This window comes from Dromiciops gliroides, chromosome 3, assembly GCF_019393635.1.
Source record: "Dromiciops gliroides isolate mDroGli1 chromosome 3, mDroGli1.pri, whole genome shotgun sequence".
Taxonomy (NCBI): Eukaryota; Metazoa; Chordata; class Mammalia; order Microbiotheria; family Microbiotheriidae; genus Dromiciops; species Dromiciops gliroides.
In genome coordinates this window covers 331091179-331106435 of record NC_057863.1, presented here as the reverse complement: position 1 = coordinate 331106435, position 15257 = coordinate 331091179, and the positions used below count along the sequence as shown (strand labels likewise).

Below are 15257 nucleotides of genomic sequence, written 5' to 3'. Positions count from 1 at the left end.
ATCCTGACTCCAGGTCCAGAACACTCTTTCCACTGTCTACCTAGCTGCCCTTGACAGATATTGTGTGACCTTGGGCAACTCACTTCCTCCCTTGCCTCATGATGGATTATAAGATCTTCAAAGTCCCTTCCAATTCTAGATCTGGAGCTGGAGGTGCCATATTTCTTCCAACTCCCTATTTTTACAGATGAGGAAACAAAGCCCAGGTGGGTTAAATGTGCCCAAGGTCATCCAGGCAGAGCCAGGATTTCAACCCAGGGCCTCTCCTTCTAAAACCAGAATTCTTCCCACTGATTCTACTCCGGGCTATTCAGGAGTTAATCTTATGGGAAGTAGTGCAGATACTTAGTTTTACTCATTTGTTTAGGTATTTGTTTTCTTCCTAAGAGAATACTGAGAGAAGCTTCTCAACAAAATTCTGAAAATATCAGAGCTCGTTGGCTCCAATTTTTCCATCCAGGTCCCCCTCCCCTTAGCTGGCCAGACCTGGGGCAATATCTCTTAGATGCTTGCTCTAAGTGGTAAGGCATCACATCTATGACTTGTATTTTCAAATTATATCCTAACCCTAAAAGGTCTTGGGTTGGGGGTGGGAAGGGTAGAATTTGGACCCTCCCTACACAATGAATGCCCTGGGTTGCACAGCAACAGAATACAAGAGTTTAGAGAAATCCAATGCCCGACTGAAACTGGAATTAAGAGACACAGCATGAGACCCTCCCATAAAGACTCTGGCCAGGAATCTTTAGGGAAGGAATCTCTTACTCTGGGGAGGGGGTGAAGGGAAATACCAGGACTTTTTTGTTGTGGGTAAGTAATTCTAAGGGAGGCTCTCCACTCCTTGTCTTATTTGATGGTTAGAAGTCCCAGTAGCCACACAAACAGCTGCTGGACTAACTTCAATTTGAGAAGCCCAAGTAGCCCACTGACCCTACTTCCTGTCACATCCCACATTTCCACAGAGATCTCTTCTCAAAGGTGGGCCCCAGCTCTCCACAGCTTTGCTGGCAAGGTCTGCTTCCTGGGGTTCATGCGTTCGCCTTGAGCACCAGTCTCAGATGTAGGTCTGGGTTCCCACACCTCCCCCCTCAGGATCAGTTGTTCAGAATCAACCTCTCAGGCTCCAACCACCACTGCCTCTTCTTACACTTGTTATTGCTCAAAGCTGGATTCATGACGGTGGGTTATTTCTTTCCCTGATGCAAAGAAAGTTGAGCATAGCCTGTACCAACTTTAATTAAAGGAGGGCAGCCAAGTGGAATTTATTCTTGGCTTTTGGTAGTTTTCAAATGAGAATTTTATTGCATATTAATGAGCACTAATTGCCATTTGTGACTGGCATTTATGGAAATTACACATGTGTAATTTGCATAATAGAACATAAGTCCAACTCGGAGACATTTGCAAGGGTTTGGGGCGGGGGAGGTTGTGTGGAGTGGTGGAGATGGTGATGTGTTTGTGCTTATTCCAAAGCCCTAGCCCAGTAGGTCTCAGGACCCCCTTATACTCTTCAAAATGATTGATTGAGAGACTCTCCCCCCACCAAAGACCTTTTGTTTATGTGGGTTATTTGCTGCATTAGAAACGAAAACCTATTAGGGTGATTATGAAAATAGTTTTGACCTGCAGATTCCCTGGGTCTCCTGGACCTCTTCTTTGAGAACCTCCTCCCTAGTCAATGAAATGTAATAGCAAAGATGAACAGACAGACCTCTGAGATCCCTCCACAAGACAGTTTTTTGCATAGTGGTGATTCATGGCCTGGCTCATGTAGTTTTGCTCATACATACCTGAACCCTGTGGAGGAGGGAGTCCCCAGAACATGTCACTGCAGGTCTGTGAAAGCAGGTGCCGTTGCTATAGCCAGCCCTCTACCCTCTGAGGACTGGCTGGGCATCGGGCTGAACCCCCTTGATTCTTATGCATTGAAGGTGTGTTTTGTGATTCCTGAAATCTGGACTGCAATAGAATCAGAGACAGAAAGGATTTTTACTATTCAGAACCATGCGGACCATCTTTTGAACTGACAAAAGTTACAGTGAGAGGAAAGAGCCCAAATTTTTATTTTGAAAGTCATTGATTTTTTCAAGATGTGTAGTGAAATGGGAAAAGGAAGGGGGAGGGGAACAAGCATTTATTTAGCACCTACTATGTGCCAGGGACAGCACTAAGCCCTTTACAAATATTATCGCTTTTGATCCTTACAAAGTCCTTAAGGTGCATTATGCCCATTTTGTAGTTGAGGAAACTGAGGCAAACAGAGATTAAGTGACTTGCACAAGTACACATATCTAGAAAATATTTGAGGTTAAACTTTTTCTTCTTTCTTTCTTTCTTTCCTTCCTTCTTTCTATCTTTCTTTCCTTCCTTCTTACTATCTTTCTTTCTTTCCTTCTCTCTCTCTCTCTCTCTCTCTCTCTCTCTCTCTCTCTCTCTCTCTCTCTCTCTCTCTCTCTCTCTCCCCAAGACAATCCTAAAGCACTAATGATGAAACATACTCTCCACCTCCAGAGAAAAACCTGATACTGACTGAACACAGACTGAAGCAGGCTATTTTTCACTTTCATTTTTTCTCTTATTCAACAAAATGTACAAAATGACCAACATGATAATGTTTTACATATTTGCACATGTATAACCTATATCGTATTGCTTACCACCTCAGGGATGGAGAAGGGAGAGAGGGAAGGAGGGAAAGAATTTGGAACTCAAAACTATAAATAAAAACGTTTATTACTTAAAAAAAAAAAGAATTGAGGCAAAAGATGGCCTCCATTTGCCAACATAAATCATCAGTCTGGGAGGGGAAAGACCCCAGGGTTTCTGGCCAGAGCAGCAACAATTTCTATTTACATTCATTCTGAGCCATCAAAACCCAAACAATGAACACCTAGCATTAGATTTAGGTCCAAGGAACCCTGGTCCAAATCCCCAGTTCTGCTCTGCATTCCTTTTGTGACTTTGGACTTTACCTCACTGGACCTCAGTTTATTTTTTTTCAACTATAAAAAGAGAAAGATAGATGACCTTTGAAGGTTACTTCTAATTTTAAATTTATGATCCTGTGATCCTCAAAAAGATAAAAAGATCATTAAAGTTGTATGCTTTGGCATCATATCAGGGATTCCTAGATAAACAGGGAGTGTACTACCTGCCTTATTCTTTGGATTCCTGAGTATGTGGGTCACTGACTGGTCCCAACCCAATTTGGTCCCCTGTTGGTTTGATATCCTATCTCTGGTCTCCTTTCTAGAGGAAGCTGGTGGCACAGAGGATAGACTACTGGGCTTAGAGTCAGGAAGACTTGAGTTCAAATCCAACCTCAAACACAAGTTGTGTGGCCTTGGGCAAGTCATTTAACCTTTGTTTGCCTCAGTTTCCTCAACTGTAAAATGGAAGTAATAAAAGCTTCTACTTCTCAGGCTTGTTGTGAGGATCAAATGAGATAATGTTTGCAAAGTACCTGGCATCTAGTAGTAGTTATATAAATGCCTATTCCCCTTTCCTATCCCACCCCCTTCTCTCTTTACACCAATTCCTTGGAACCAGATTCCTGCCTCTTTGCCCTAGTTTCACCCAAAGTCCCTAGTACTAGCTGATAGATATCCCTGCCCCACTCTGCCTGCCGGCTTGGATCTCTACCAATCACCTGATCAGCCTCTACTTGAATCTATACCTTGGATCTTGGACTCTGTTTGGACTTTGGTTAATGTCTCACCATTTCCACTGATTCCCTGATCTCCTGGTTTTGGATACACTTTATAGACTTTCATTTCCATGTTATTCTGCTAGGATAGAACAGATCTCTGGTTGAGTTTAGATTTTTATCTTCTCTTACCCAGTCCTGCTTGGGTTGCTGGTCTGAGCTCCTCCCAATTCACTCCTCTCTGCTTCTGTTAAGTCCTCATTTATAATAGAGATGGCTAAGCAATATAGAATAGCGAAAGGAATTCAGGACTTGGAATCAAAAGAACTGGACTTGAGTCGTGTCTCCAATACCTAACTAATGGTTGGAACATGTGCGAATCACTTAACCCGAGTCTCAGTTTTAAATACCTAAGTTTGTTACCTCAGGGAGGCAGGAAAGCTGAAAAGAAATCCATTATAATGTATCCTAGAAGAGGTCATTCAGGCTGTGTGTGTGTGAAGAACTTAGAGGAGGCAGAACCCACCACTTGAAAGGCATGCCCTTCTACTTTTAGATAATTATAATTCAATCAACAAGATAGTTTCAAGAAAAGCTTCATATAAACCTTGAAGGGAAATCGGACCTGTGATTTTTTTTCTTTTTTCTTTTGGCTTTAATTTATTTTTAATTTATGGAATAACACAAGCATTTCCATAGCATAGTACAATAAAAAAGATGATTGCACATGAAACGGTATATCTATTATGCACAACTTGCTATTTTTTTCAAATCTAAAACAAAATTATCATATAAATTTCTCTTTTCCCCTTTTTCTTCCCTCCTTCACTTCCTACCCTAGATATGACTACCATTAGACACAAATAGGTGCATATCTATCTATATATACACATACATACACATATATACATATGTGCATATATGTATACACAAATATGTATATGTGTGTCTGTGTGTATATGTATGTACACAATACATATATGTATGAACACATTTATATAATTATTACATATATTTCTATTTATCAGTGTTTTCTCTAGATATAGATAGCATCGTTCTTCATATGTCCTTTATAGTTAATTTGGGTATTTATAATAGACAAAATAACTTATTCACTCAAAGTTGTTCTTAGAACAATATTGCTGCTACTATATACAATGTTCTCTTGATTCTGCTCAATCTTCATTATTTACCATAAGTCTTTCCATGTTTTTCTAAGATCAATGAGCTCATCATTTCTTATAGCACAATAGTATTTTACCACAATCATATGCCACAACTTGTTCAGCCATTCCCAATTGACAAGCATCCCTGCAATTTCCAATTCTTTGCCACCACAAAAAGAGCTGCTATAAACATTTTAGAACATGTAGGGTTTGTTTTTTTCCTTTTCCCCTAATCATATTTGGAAATAGACCAAGTAGTGGTATTGCTGGGTCATAGCTAAAGTGAGCTATCAGGTGAGAAAATACTCTGCACAAAATACTCTGTATCTTTTCTATAACTTATAATCTTAGCTCTTTAAAGATAAAGTGACTTGCCTAAGGTCCCACAACCAATATGTGGGGGAGGCAGGACTTTAACCCAAGCCATCTTGGATGTGAGGCCAACTCTGTATCTCTAACCCGAGGCTGCCTCTTAAAGAACAATATAAATATGAGTATTTACTATGCATGTGATAACCCTTCCCTTAAAGGACTTCATATAGCTGTAAACAATTAAAAAGTTAAATGACAACATAAGAAGAAGTAAGAGATAAATCTAATACTATAAGAAAGGTGCAAGATCATATGTGACTGAAATGAAAAGAAAGAAAGAGAAGGAGAGGGAAGGGAGGGAGGAAGGAAGGAAAAGAATGAAAGAAAGATAAAAAAGAGAAAGAAAATGGTACAAGAGTGCAAAGAATGCTGAATTAGGAGTCAGAAGACCTTGGTTCCAATCCCTGCACTGCCATTTGCTATGTGACCTTGGGCAAGTCACTTAATTGTCTTTGGCCTCAGTTTCTTTATCTGTAAAATGTGAGAGGTGGGCTAGATAACCTTTAAGACCCTCCCAGTTCTAAATCTTATCCTATGGTCTTAAGTGCTCTAGGAGAGTAGAAGAACTAGAGATGATTTGGGACTGATCAAAAGATGACTACTGGTTAGAAAAGGTTTCATGAGGAGGAAGAATTGGGAAGGACATAAGATTTGGATAATCATAGAGAGCAAGGGAGGACAGGTGTGTGGCTAGGTTTTAGAATTTAAAGGGCCCTCATCTGGAGGTGTGCTGTGAGCTTAACCAGCCTTGGCATTCAGAGATTCTCTGAGGGGACTGTGACTCAATCCAGGTATCCTCCTCACTGGTTCCATCCTGCTTGGTGGCAGGGAAAAAATCCATCCTGGAAAGGATCCTGGAACAGGGAGGGCTGCAGAGTTATCCTTCCTCTCTGGCATCTTTCTTCTTCTTCATGAATAGGAATTCCTTGTAGGAGCCTCCCCCGGCGGTCCTGGGATGATCTTTAATGAACACTTAGAAAGTATATAAGGACTTTATTTGTAAGCAGTGCCAGAGTTTTACAAGTGCACTTTGAGGTTTTATTGCTAAATGTCTCCCTAGGACAAATGCGAATTTCTGAGAAAGGGATTGACTCAGTCTCATTTCCAGAGTTGGGAAAGAAGTTTACAAGTCCCAGGGCTCAGGCTTCTTCAAGACGATATCCTTTCTCTTGTTACCTAAGCCCAGTTTCCTCCACAAATTTCTGATCTGAACCTCATAATTATTCCCTCATTAATATAATTTGCCATATCTATGTCATCCTTAGAATCAAAATAAATGAGATAATATTTGGAAAGTGTTTAGCACAGTGCCTGGCATATGGAAGATATTTAAGCAATGCTTATACCTTTCCATTCCAGTCATTTTTCAATTCTTCCCTTGTTTTTCCCTCCATAACCTCATCCCTACCACATACATCCCTTTTTTCTGCTTTGAAACAGCAACCTGAGCTACTAGCTCGGGTTCCTGGAGAGTCTTTCTAACATCAAAGCTGGAGGGCAGAAGGGGTTCAAAGCCATAAAACCAAAAGTCTCTTTCCTTTTGCTATAACCAGAATCCTCCATTAAAGAGCCCTTCTTTCATCAAGTGTGAGACTGTGATCTGGACCTTCAGTAGTTGCCTGATCCTTCCTCTTGTCCGTCAAATCTAATTGAACCCCAAAACTGACACATGAAAGGAAAAGAAATCCTAAATGTAAACATCACCTTTTATTTGCTTGGGGCCGGCGGCCAGGGAGAGTTGAAGCAAGATGGAAATGAGTGGCAGCCGTGGCGGCATTACCTCAAAACAGTAACAACTGTCAAATAAAATAAAGGAATAACCACCAGAACAAGAGGAGGGAAAGAAAGAAATTCTCACAGGTAAAACTTCAAAGAAATATGAATGAAAACAACTAAAGAAATGAGTAAGCAAAAAAGCCTTACTGAAATAAATAAATGGCTTGGTATAAAAGAAAGCTAGGAGAAATCTATAGAAGGAAAGAATGATAAAGTAGCAACAAGGAATCCCCAGTTACAGAATGGACCAACATTTAAGAACCATCAGTTATTAAAAACATTAAAAAATTGGACAGCTACAAAAATGGACAAGAGATATTTTTCCCTTGGGCAGTAAGGGTTAAGTGACTTGTCCAGGGGTCATACTGCTAGTAAGTATCAAGTGTCTGAGGCCAGAGTCGAACTCAGGTCCTCCTGAATCCAGAGCCAGTGCTTTATCCACTGCACCACCTAGCTGCACTGCACAAGAAATTAATGAAGGGTTTTAAAAGCCAACAGAGAATTTTCTGTTTGATCCTGAAGGCAATGGCAAGCCCCCTGGACTTATTGAGGAGGGGGTGGAGGGTGACATGCTAGACTTCGCACTTTAGGAAAATCACTTTGGCAATTGGGGGAAAGACTAGAGGCAGGGAGACATTAAGAAGTTTTTCTAGATATCAAAACCTTCATTTATCTCTTTGTAACTTCTACTCATTGACTGTGGTTCTATGCAAGAGGAATAAAGAGACCAAGTAAAATTCTTCTTGCCCTTGACAACTCTTCATCCATTTGAACATAGTTATCATGGCCCCCCCTGAATCTTCTGTAAACTAAACACACCCAGTTTCTTCAACTGATACTTACACAACATGAACTTAAGACCCTTAGCCACCCTGGGGCCTTCTATTGAATGCATTCAAGCATTTAAATGCCAGAACTAAACAATACTCCAAATATGGCCTGATCAAGACAGAATAAAGACACTAATGTCCTTATTTCTGGTATCTCTACTTTTCATAACTCATCCCAAGGTTCCACTGGCTCTTTTGATTGTTATATCACACTACTGATTCCTAAATATCTTGTAGTCCACTAAAACCCTCAGATCATTTTTTTTCCATCTCCACATTATCCATTTTCCACAAATGCCTCCCTGATCCTGCATTTGTGAACCCAAGTGCGGTGGAGCAATAGATAGAGCTCCAGGCCTTGAGTCAGGGAGACCTGGGTTCAAATCCAGTGTCAGATACTTACTAGCTATATGAACTTGGATAAGTCACTTAAACCTGTTTGCTCCAGTTTCCTCAACTGTCAAATGATTTGGAGAAGGAAATGGCAAACCACTCCAGTATCTTTTTTTTTTTTTTTTGGTGAAGCAATTGGGGTTAAGTGACTTGCCTAAGGTTACACAGCTAGTGTCAAGTGTCTGAGGCTGGATTTGAACTCAGGTCCTCCTGAATCCAGGGCCAGTGCTCTATCCACTGCACCACCTAGCTGCCCTAAGATGTTTTCTTTTTCTCCACTCCAGTATCTTTGCTAAGAAAACCCCAAATGGAATCAGGAAGAGTTGGACATGACTAAACAACAACAAGTAAAACTTTATATCTATGCCATTTGAAGTTCTTGTTACTCTAGCTCTAGCCTCTCAAGATCTTTTTTTTGGATCCTGACTCTCATCAAGTACATTAGCTCTCCATCTCAGCGTGTGTTGGGCTCTGTTAAATTCGCTCTTACTGGATTACTATACTAGTTCTCTTTGCCTCTGGCATCTTTTCTCTCCTATCCATCCTCCACAGCATAAGTCCAACCATTTTAGTTCCCAGCTCAAAAATTTCCAATAGCAACACATTTCCTCAAAGAAAAATATTATTTTCTCTGGTATTTAAGGATCTTCTCTGTCATCTGAAAACATGGTTGACTTTTATCCAACTCATTGTTAAATTTGTTAAACTGCTTAGAGCCAAGCACAGAAGCCTGGAAACCTCTCCAGGAGCTGACCTTGACCTTGGGTTGCCCATTCAGTGGTCATCAAATCTGGCCATTCAAGCAGTTCCAAATTGATCTAATTACATTCACCATCTAGTCCATATCTCTTCCACCAAAATTGTATGAGCTACTTTAACAAATGTTTTGCTGAAATCTAGATAAATAATATCTATGCTAAGGTAAATAGATAAGTAAATACAAAATTTAGGTGAGAAATAGCTACCAGCTTAGTAATCCTGCCAAAAAAGAAAGTAAGGTTAGTTTGACATGATACATACTTGATGAAGGCATCCTGGTCTTTGTAATCATCATTTCCTTTTCTAGATTTTTGTTGTTGTTAAGTTGGTTTTTTGCTCTTTCTGACCTCATTTGGGGTTTTCTTGGCAAAGATACTGGAGTGGTTTGATATTTCCTTCTCCAGCTCATTTGAAATATGAGGAAATTGAGGCAAACAGGGTTAACTGTCTTGTTCCGGAGTCATGCAGCTACTAAGTGTCTGAGCTTAAATTTGAACTCAGGTTTTCCCAACTCTAGAACCTATCCACTGAACCACTGAGCTACCCTGACATTGGCTTAGCAGTAACATTTCTCCATTCTTTCAGTACCTGAAGATATAGTTCATCTGGATCAGGAGAGGGTGGTCATGTAAATAAAGAAGTTATTGATTTGAGAAATGTGGGAGTAAAGCTGACAAGATTTGGCAAATGATTCAATACACCTAGTGGAGGAGAGTGAAGGGTCAAGAATGTGACTCTAATGAGATCCATTTTTGAACATGTTGAGTTTCAGATGCCTATAAGACACCCAGGAGGAGATGACCAGCAGATAGCAGGTAAAATCCTGACGTTCTGGAGAAATATTAGGATCAAATATATGGATATAGAAACCATTTGCATAGGGATGATGCTTGAGCCCATGGGGGCAGGTGAAATCATTGAGAAAGTATATGTGTGGGGAGAAGATAAGAAGGCCTACAAAAGATCCCTAGGGGATGCCCATGCCCTATGGGGGTGAGGGGAGTAATGGATGAAGATCTAGTAAAGGAAAGCTATAGAGAAATAGAACTAAGAGAGAATAGAATTATGAGGGCTAAAAAGGAAGAAGATATTGAGCAAAAGGGGATAATCAAAAATATCAAAAGCTTCAGAGAGAATAGGTCTGAATGAAGGCTTTGAGTCAAAAAATCAAAAGATCATTGGTAACCTCAGAGAGAACAATTTCAGTAGAGCTATGAGTCCGAAAGCCAGACTACAGGAGACTGAGTAGGAAGAGAGTGGGTGAGGAAATAGGAGTGAGTGGAGACTATTCTTTCTTGGAGTTCAACTGTACAAGGATGTTTGGCATTTGTGTGAGAATAAATGATGACATTTCTGGGGTTAAGTAAAGGACTTTTTTTAAAGGATATGTACTTTTATAGGCAAAGGGGAGGAAGCCAGTAAATAGGGAGAGAGTAAAGATGAGAGAAAGATAAGAGAATGATTGCTGCAGCAGGCTCTTAGAGGAAATGGAAGCAAGGATGCAAGTGGGATGACACTGACTTTGTCAAGAAGTGGAAGTGAAGAAGGAAGACAGCAAAAATAATCTAGAGCTGAGAATTAGCAGGGTATTAACAAAGGATGGGAAAAGGAGGTAAGGGAGTTAAGGATGGAGGACAACTTATAGGTCAGCGGTTCTTAAAATTTTTGGTCTCGTGAATAATTCTAGGTAACATAAAATACCTGGGAGTACACCTGCCAAAACAAACCCAGGAACTGTATAAGAAAAATTATAAAAAGCCTTTTATACAAATAAAATCAGATTTTAATATTTGAAGAAATACTCATTGTTCACGTGTAGGTGGGGTCAATATAATAAAATGACCCCTTTATACTCTTTTTTTTGTTTGTTTTGGTGAGGCAATTGGGGTTAAGCGTCTGAGGCCGTATTTGAATTCAGGTACTCCTGACTCCAGGGCCAGTGCGCTATCCATTGCGCCACCTAGCTGTCCCCCTTTATACTCTTAAAAATTATTTAGCACCCTCCAAAAAATTTTTGTCTATGTGGGTTATATGCATTGATATTTAAAGTTTTAGAAATTAAAATGTCAATATTATTATCAAAATAGTTTTGACCTTGTATACCCACTGCAAGGCCTTAGTAACCATCAGGGGTCTCCAGACCACACACTCTGAGAGCTGCTGGTGTAGATGAATTGGTTAACTAGAGGGTTAAGACTGAAAGGAGAAAAGGGAGGTTGGAGAGCAGGAGTGATGGGCTGGGGGAAAAAAGGAGGAAAGACAAAACTGGAAGATGTAATGAAATTTAGGTTGAGGAGGAGTAAAACAGAGGGGGCAATGGAAGGACAGGAGGCTTGGATGAAAGATGAGAATTTCAGAAGGCTCCTGAGAGATGGCCGGTGACTGAAGAGACAACATTCCACTAGAGTAGTCATTCCAAGGGGTGGAGCCTGATGAAAAGACACCCTTGGCATGTATTCAGAAGTCTAGCCCAGACAAGAAGTAGCTCTGCCATGGCCTTTCTTGTAGCCTTACTGGGTCATGGAGCCTTGCAGAGTTATTTTACCTTCTGTGACTCAGGTCAAGGTCCTCTAGTGTGAAGATGTTCAGTAATGCACCACTGTAACTCTGGCCTTATGTCAGTGTAGCGTAATGGCAAAAGTACTAGATTTGGTGACAGGAGACATCCGGGTTTGGATCTTGTCTCTGACACTTACTAGCTGTGTGACCCTGGGTAATTTGCATCAGCTCTCTGCATCTCAGCATCTTCAAATGTAAAATATAGGTAATGGTTTTTCGAGGCAGGTAGATGGCAAAGTGGATAGTGTGCTGAGCCTGGAGTCAGGAAGACAAGTTCAAATTCGGTCTCAGATGTTGTCATTTCTCCTTCATTCTTGAAGAGGCCCATGACATCAGGTGATGTTATGACTTGCAGTGAATTGGATTTAAATGAGGCAGGGCTGTGCAAGATCACCAGACTCACTCTCTTTTCCAGAGCCATCTGGGTCCAGTGGCAAGACATAGATCAGGACAACTGGAGATGGTCCCACATGTTTTAAAGCAATTGGGGTTGAGTGACTTGCCTAGGGTCACATCTCTAGTAAGTGTCTGAAGTCAGATTTGAACTCAGGTCCTCTCAAATCCAGGGGCAGTACTCTATCCACTGCACCACCTAGTCTCAGACACTTTTGAGCTTCGTGACCCTGAACAAGTCACTTCATCACTATTTGCCTCAGTTTCTTCAACTATAAAATGGAGATAATAACAGCACCTACTTCTAAGGGTTGTTGTGAGAGTAAGATAAAACACTATAATATTTGTAAAGCACTTAGTGCAATTCCTGGCACACAATAGTTGCTATATAAATGTTTTTCCCCTTCCTATCTAGGGAGTGATATCAGGTAAGTAATTGCATTTTGGGAGATGCCAACAGTCCACCTATACTGCCTTTCCCCTAGAGGTATAATAATAGCTGGCATTTATTAAGTGTATACTGTGTGCCAAACACTGTGCTAACTGCTTCACAAATATTGTTTCATTTGCTCCTCACAACAACCTTGGGAGGTAGGTATTATTATTTTTGTTCCCTTTTTCCAATTGAAAAAAACGGAGGCAAACAGAGGTTACATGACTTGCCCACAGGCACACAGCTTGGTAAGTGTCTGAGGCCAGTATGCTTGGAGATGATCTCTGTGTTTCTGCGAATGCAAATGCAGGAACAAGTATGTTGCTATATGTACTTTAATTATGGTTCTGTTTGAATGGAGTCATTTACCAAGTATGATTAGGAAAAAGAGGGCTGCTTTTCCAGACCATCAGGTGACACACCCAGATGTTTGTGATCCTTTTCTTCTCTATTTCACAAGGCAAAAACAAGGAACTGTCTGGCTGTAAGTTCTAGTTGCCATGGGAACCGTGTTGCAGAATTTGTTCGTAATTAAAATTTCAACCTGAATATGATGCTAGCAAATGGCATGGGTTTCTATGTTTATTTTATTTCACAGTCAGCACTTCTACCAGACTTTAGAATGATTTAGCTGACCTTGATAGGGAATAGGGGATGTATTTCCCTAGGGATTCCATTGTGGCGGGCTACTAAATAATTCATCAACCCAGGAGAGGCCAGTGACCGCTCAGCATCTGGTGCTACATTGTTCTTGCCCATGAACAATGGATGCAGGATGGCATTGTATGCCCTTCCCAAATATACTGAATTTCAATAGGCCTCATGCCCCCACTGCTGATAAATCAATAGAAGTTGATATTTCTGGCCTCACCCAATTCACCTTCGTAGTCAAAGAGAATTTGCTAAGTCATTTGAAGACCACATGAAAGAAATGGCACCTGCCTTCAAACTGATGATAAAACTTGTGAGCTATTTTCCATATCTATAAAGTCTTTCTATAAAGGAGTAGGAGTGCATCTACCTTCAGTCTATTGGGGTTGTTGCTTTGTAATCTTCAGCCCTCCTACTTTCCTTTCGTCAATGAAAGAGAAAGATGAAAGAATGTCACCGAGTTCTTTTCAGTCATTTTACAGCCATCCTGCCAGCATCCTCTGACTATTCCTTCAGCTAGAATTCTTAGAATGCCCTAATTCACTTTTCCCCCCACCCAACCAGCCTTCCTCTCTTCCATTATTCTAAGAGCCAGAAAGTCAGTCCAAGCACTCTGCACAGGTATAGCCACCTTGAGGACAAAGTCACCCCAGGTTAAACAGGGATACTCACCAATCAGCATTGGCTGAACAGTAAATTCCTTGGTGGTACAAAGATTTCACTATATTCTTAAGAACTGACAAAGATGGGAGTGCATCTTCTTTTCTAATCTATTCTCTTGGAGGGCATGCCCTGTTTTTTGTTTCATTTTTTAATCCTAACAGAAGTCATAAAAATATAGAGGTGAATAGGAACTATGGAGCTGGCTTACATTCAATTATAATTTAATATTTTATTTTCCCAATTACATGTAAAAACAATTTTGACATTCATTTTTCAAATTTTGAGTTCCAAATTCCCTTCCTTCCCTATCTGTCCCCCCACCCCCACCCAGTTGAGAAGGCAAGCAATTTGACGTAGGTTATACATGTGTAGTCATGCAAAATACATTTTCATTTACATTCAATTGTAAACATGAACTTCATCTATATTTTTTAAAAAAGAATCTTTTCTTTGTTTCTTTGCAGGTTTAATGATGAACGTCCCCTTGCCGCTGGGGCAGTCCTGGGGTACTTGTGGCAGTGTCTGCCACCTAGTGGCAAAAGAAAATCACCATCACGTTGGCCAATCTCCACAGTCCTAATGGTTGAACAGATGCATCACTGTTTAGACATTTAGGGACAACAAACTGGGGGACACCAGAGTTATGGTGAAGAAAAGTGGGGAAATGGTACCACACTACCAAGAAGTGAGACCTCTGGGCTTCAACTTCAACACAGAATTTCTGATGAAAAGACCTGAGTTGCAGTTGCATATTGGTCAAGGATCTGTCTCCCCACCAAAGATGTGACTGACTCCAGGCTCAGGAAGGGATCTGATGATATGGAGCCACCATTAAACTGCTCTGACCTGTGTCACCGTATCCCCAGTCAGGAGCTGAATGACAGGTCCCTTCAGGATTTCTGTGGAACAGCTGTGGTAAGTTCACAGTGTTAAGAGAGCAGGACATCTCTAAGATGAATGGAGACCCTTACCCATGGACTAAAGACAAGGCTGAGGAGGAACCACCCAACTTCACCATCAAAGGGGATGCTGAGTCCCATCCAGTAGAGACCAAGAAAGGCACAAGTATCAGCAGCCACACCCACCAAACCTTGACTTAAAGGCCACATTCATTTAACTAGGGATCCCCTAGTGGAGAGATGGACTCAAAGAGCCTTATGCTTGAAATCCAATTCAGGGGGCAGCTAGGTGGCACAGTGGGGAGCAGCTAGGTGGTGCAGTGGATAAAGCACAAGCCCTGGATTCAGGAGGACCTGAGTTCAAATCTGGCCTCAGACACTTGATACTTACTAGCTGTGTGACCCTGGGCAAGTCACTTAACCCTCATTGCCCTGCAAAAAAGAAAAAAAAAAAGAAACCCAATTCAGGAGAGAAACATTAGAATAGACAGAGTAAAACATAGAAACACAAATATATGTGCACAACTACATACATCAACAAATATATTTACATAGGGATACTGATACAAATGTACATGAAGATAAATGTGGACACATACCCAGTATATGTCAGCTCTCACACATGGTTACATATGTACACTGTGCCCATACAGGCGCATACTGTAGATACAGCTCCGTGCTCTTGATGGATCAGAGGAAATCCTGTAGCCCTCCTTT

At 40.8% G+C, this 15257-nt stretch overlaps 1 protein-coding gene across 1 annotated transcript in view; it reads left to right on the top strand.

Annotated features, from left to right (window-relative positions):
• GPR156 (G protein-coupled receptor 156) overlaps positions 1–15257 on the top strand; it is a 120159-nt gene that overhangs the window by 28309 nt on the left and 76593 nt on the right. The window contains exon 2 of the mRNA XM_043996117.1: positions 14106–14556. Coding sequence (XP_043852052.1) covers positions 14461–14556 — 96 coding nt within the window. The 5' untranslated portion in view covers positions 14106–14460. The remainder of the gene's footprint in view (positions 1–14105; positions 14557–15257) is intronic.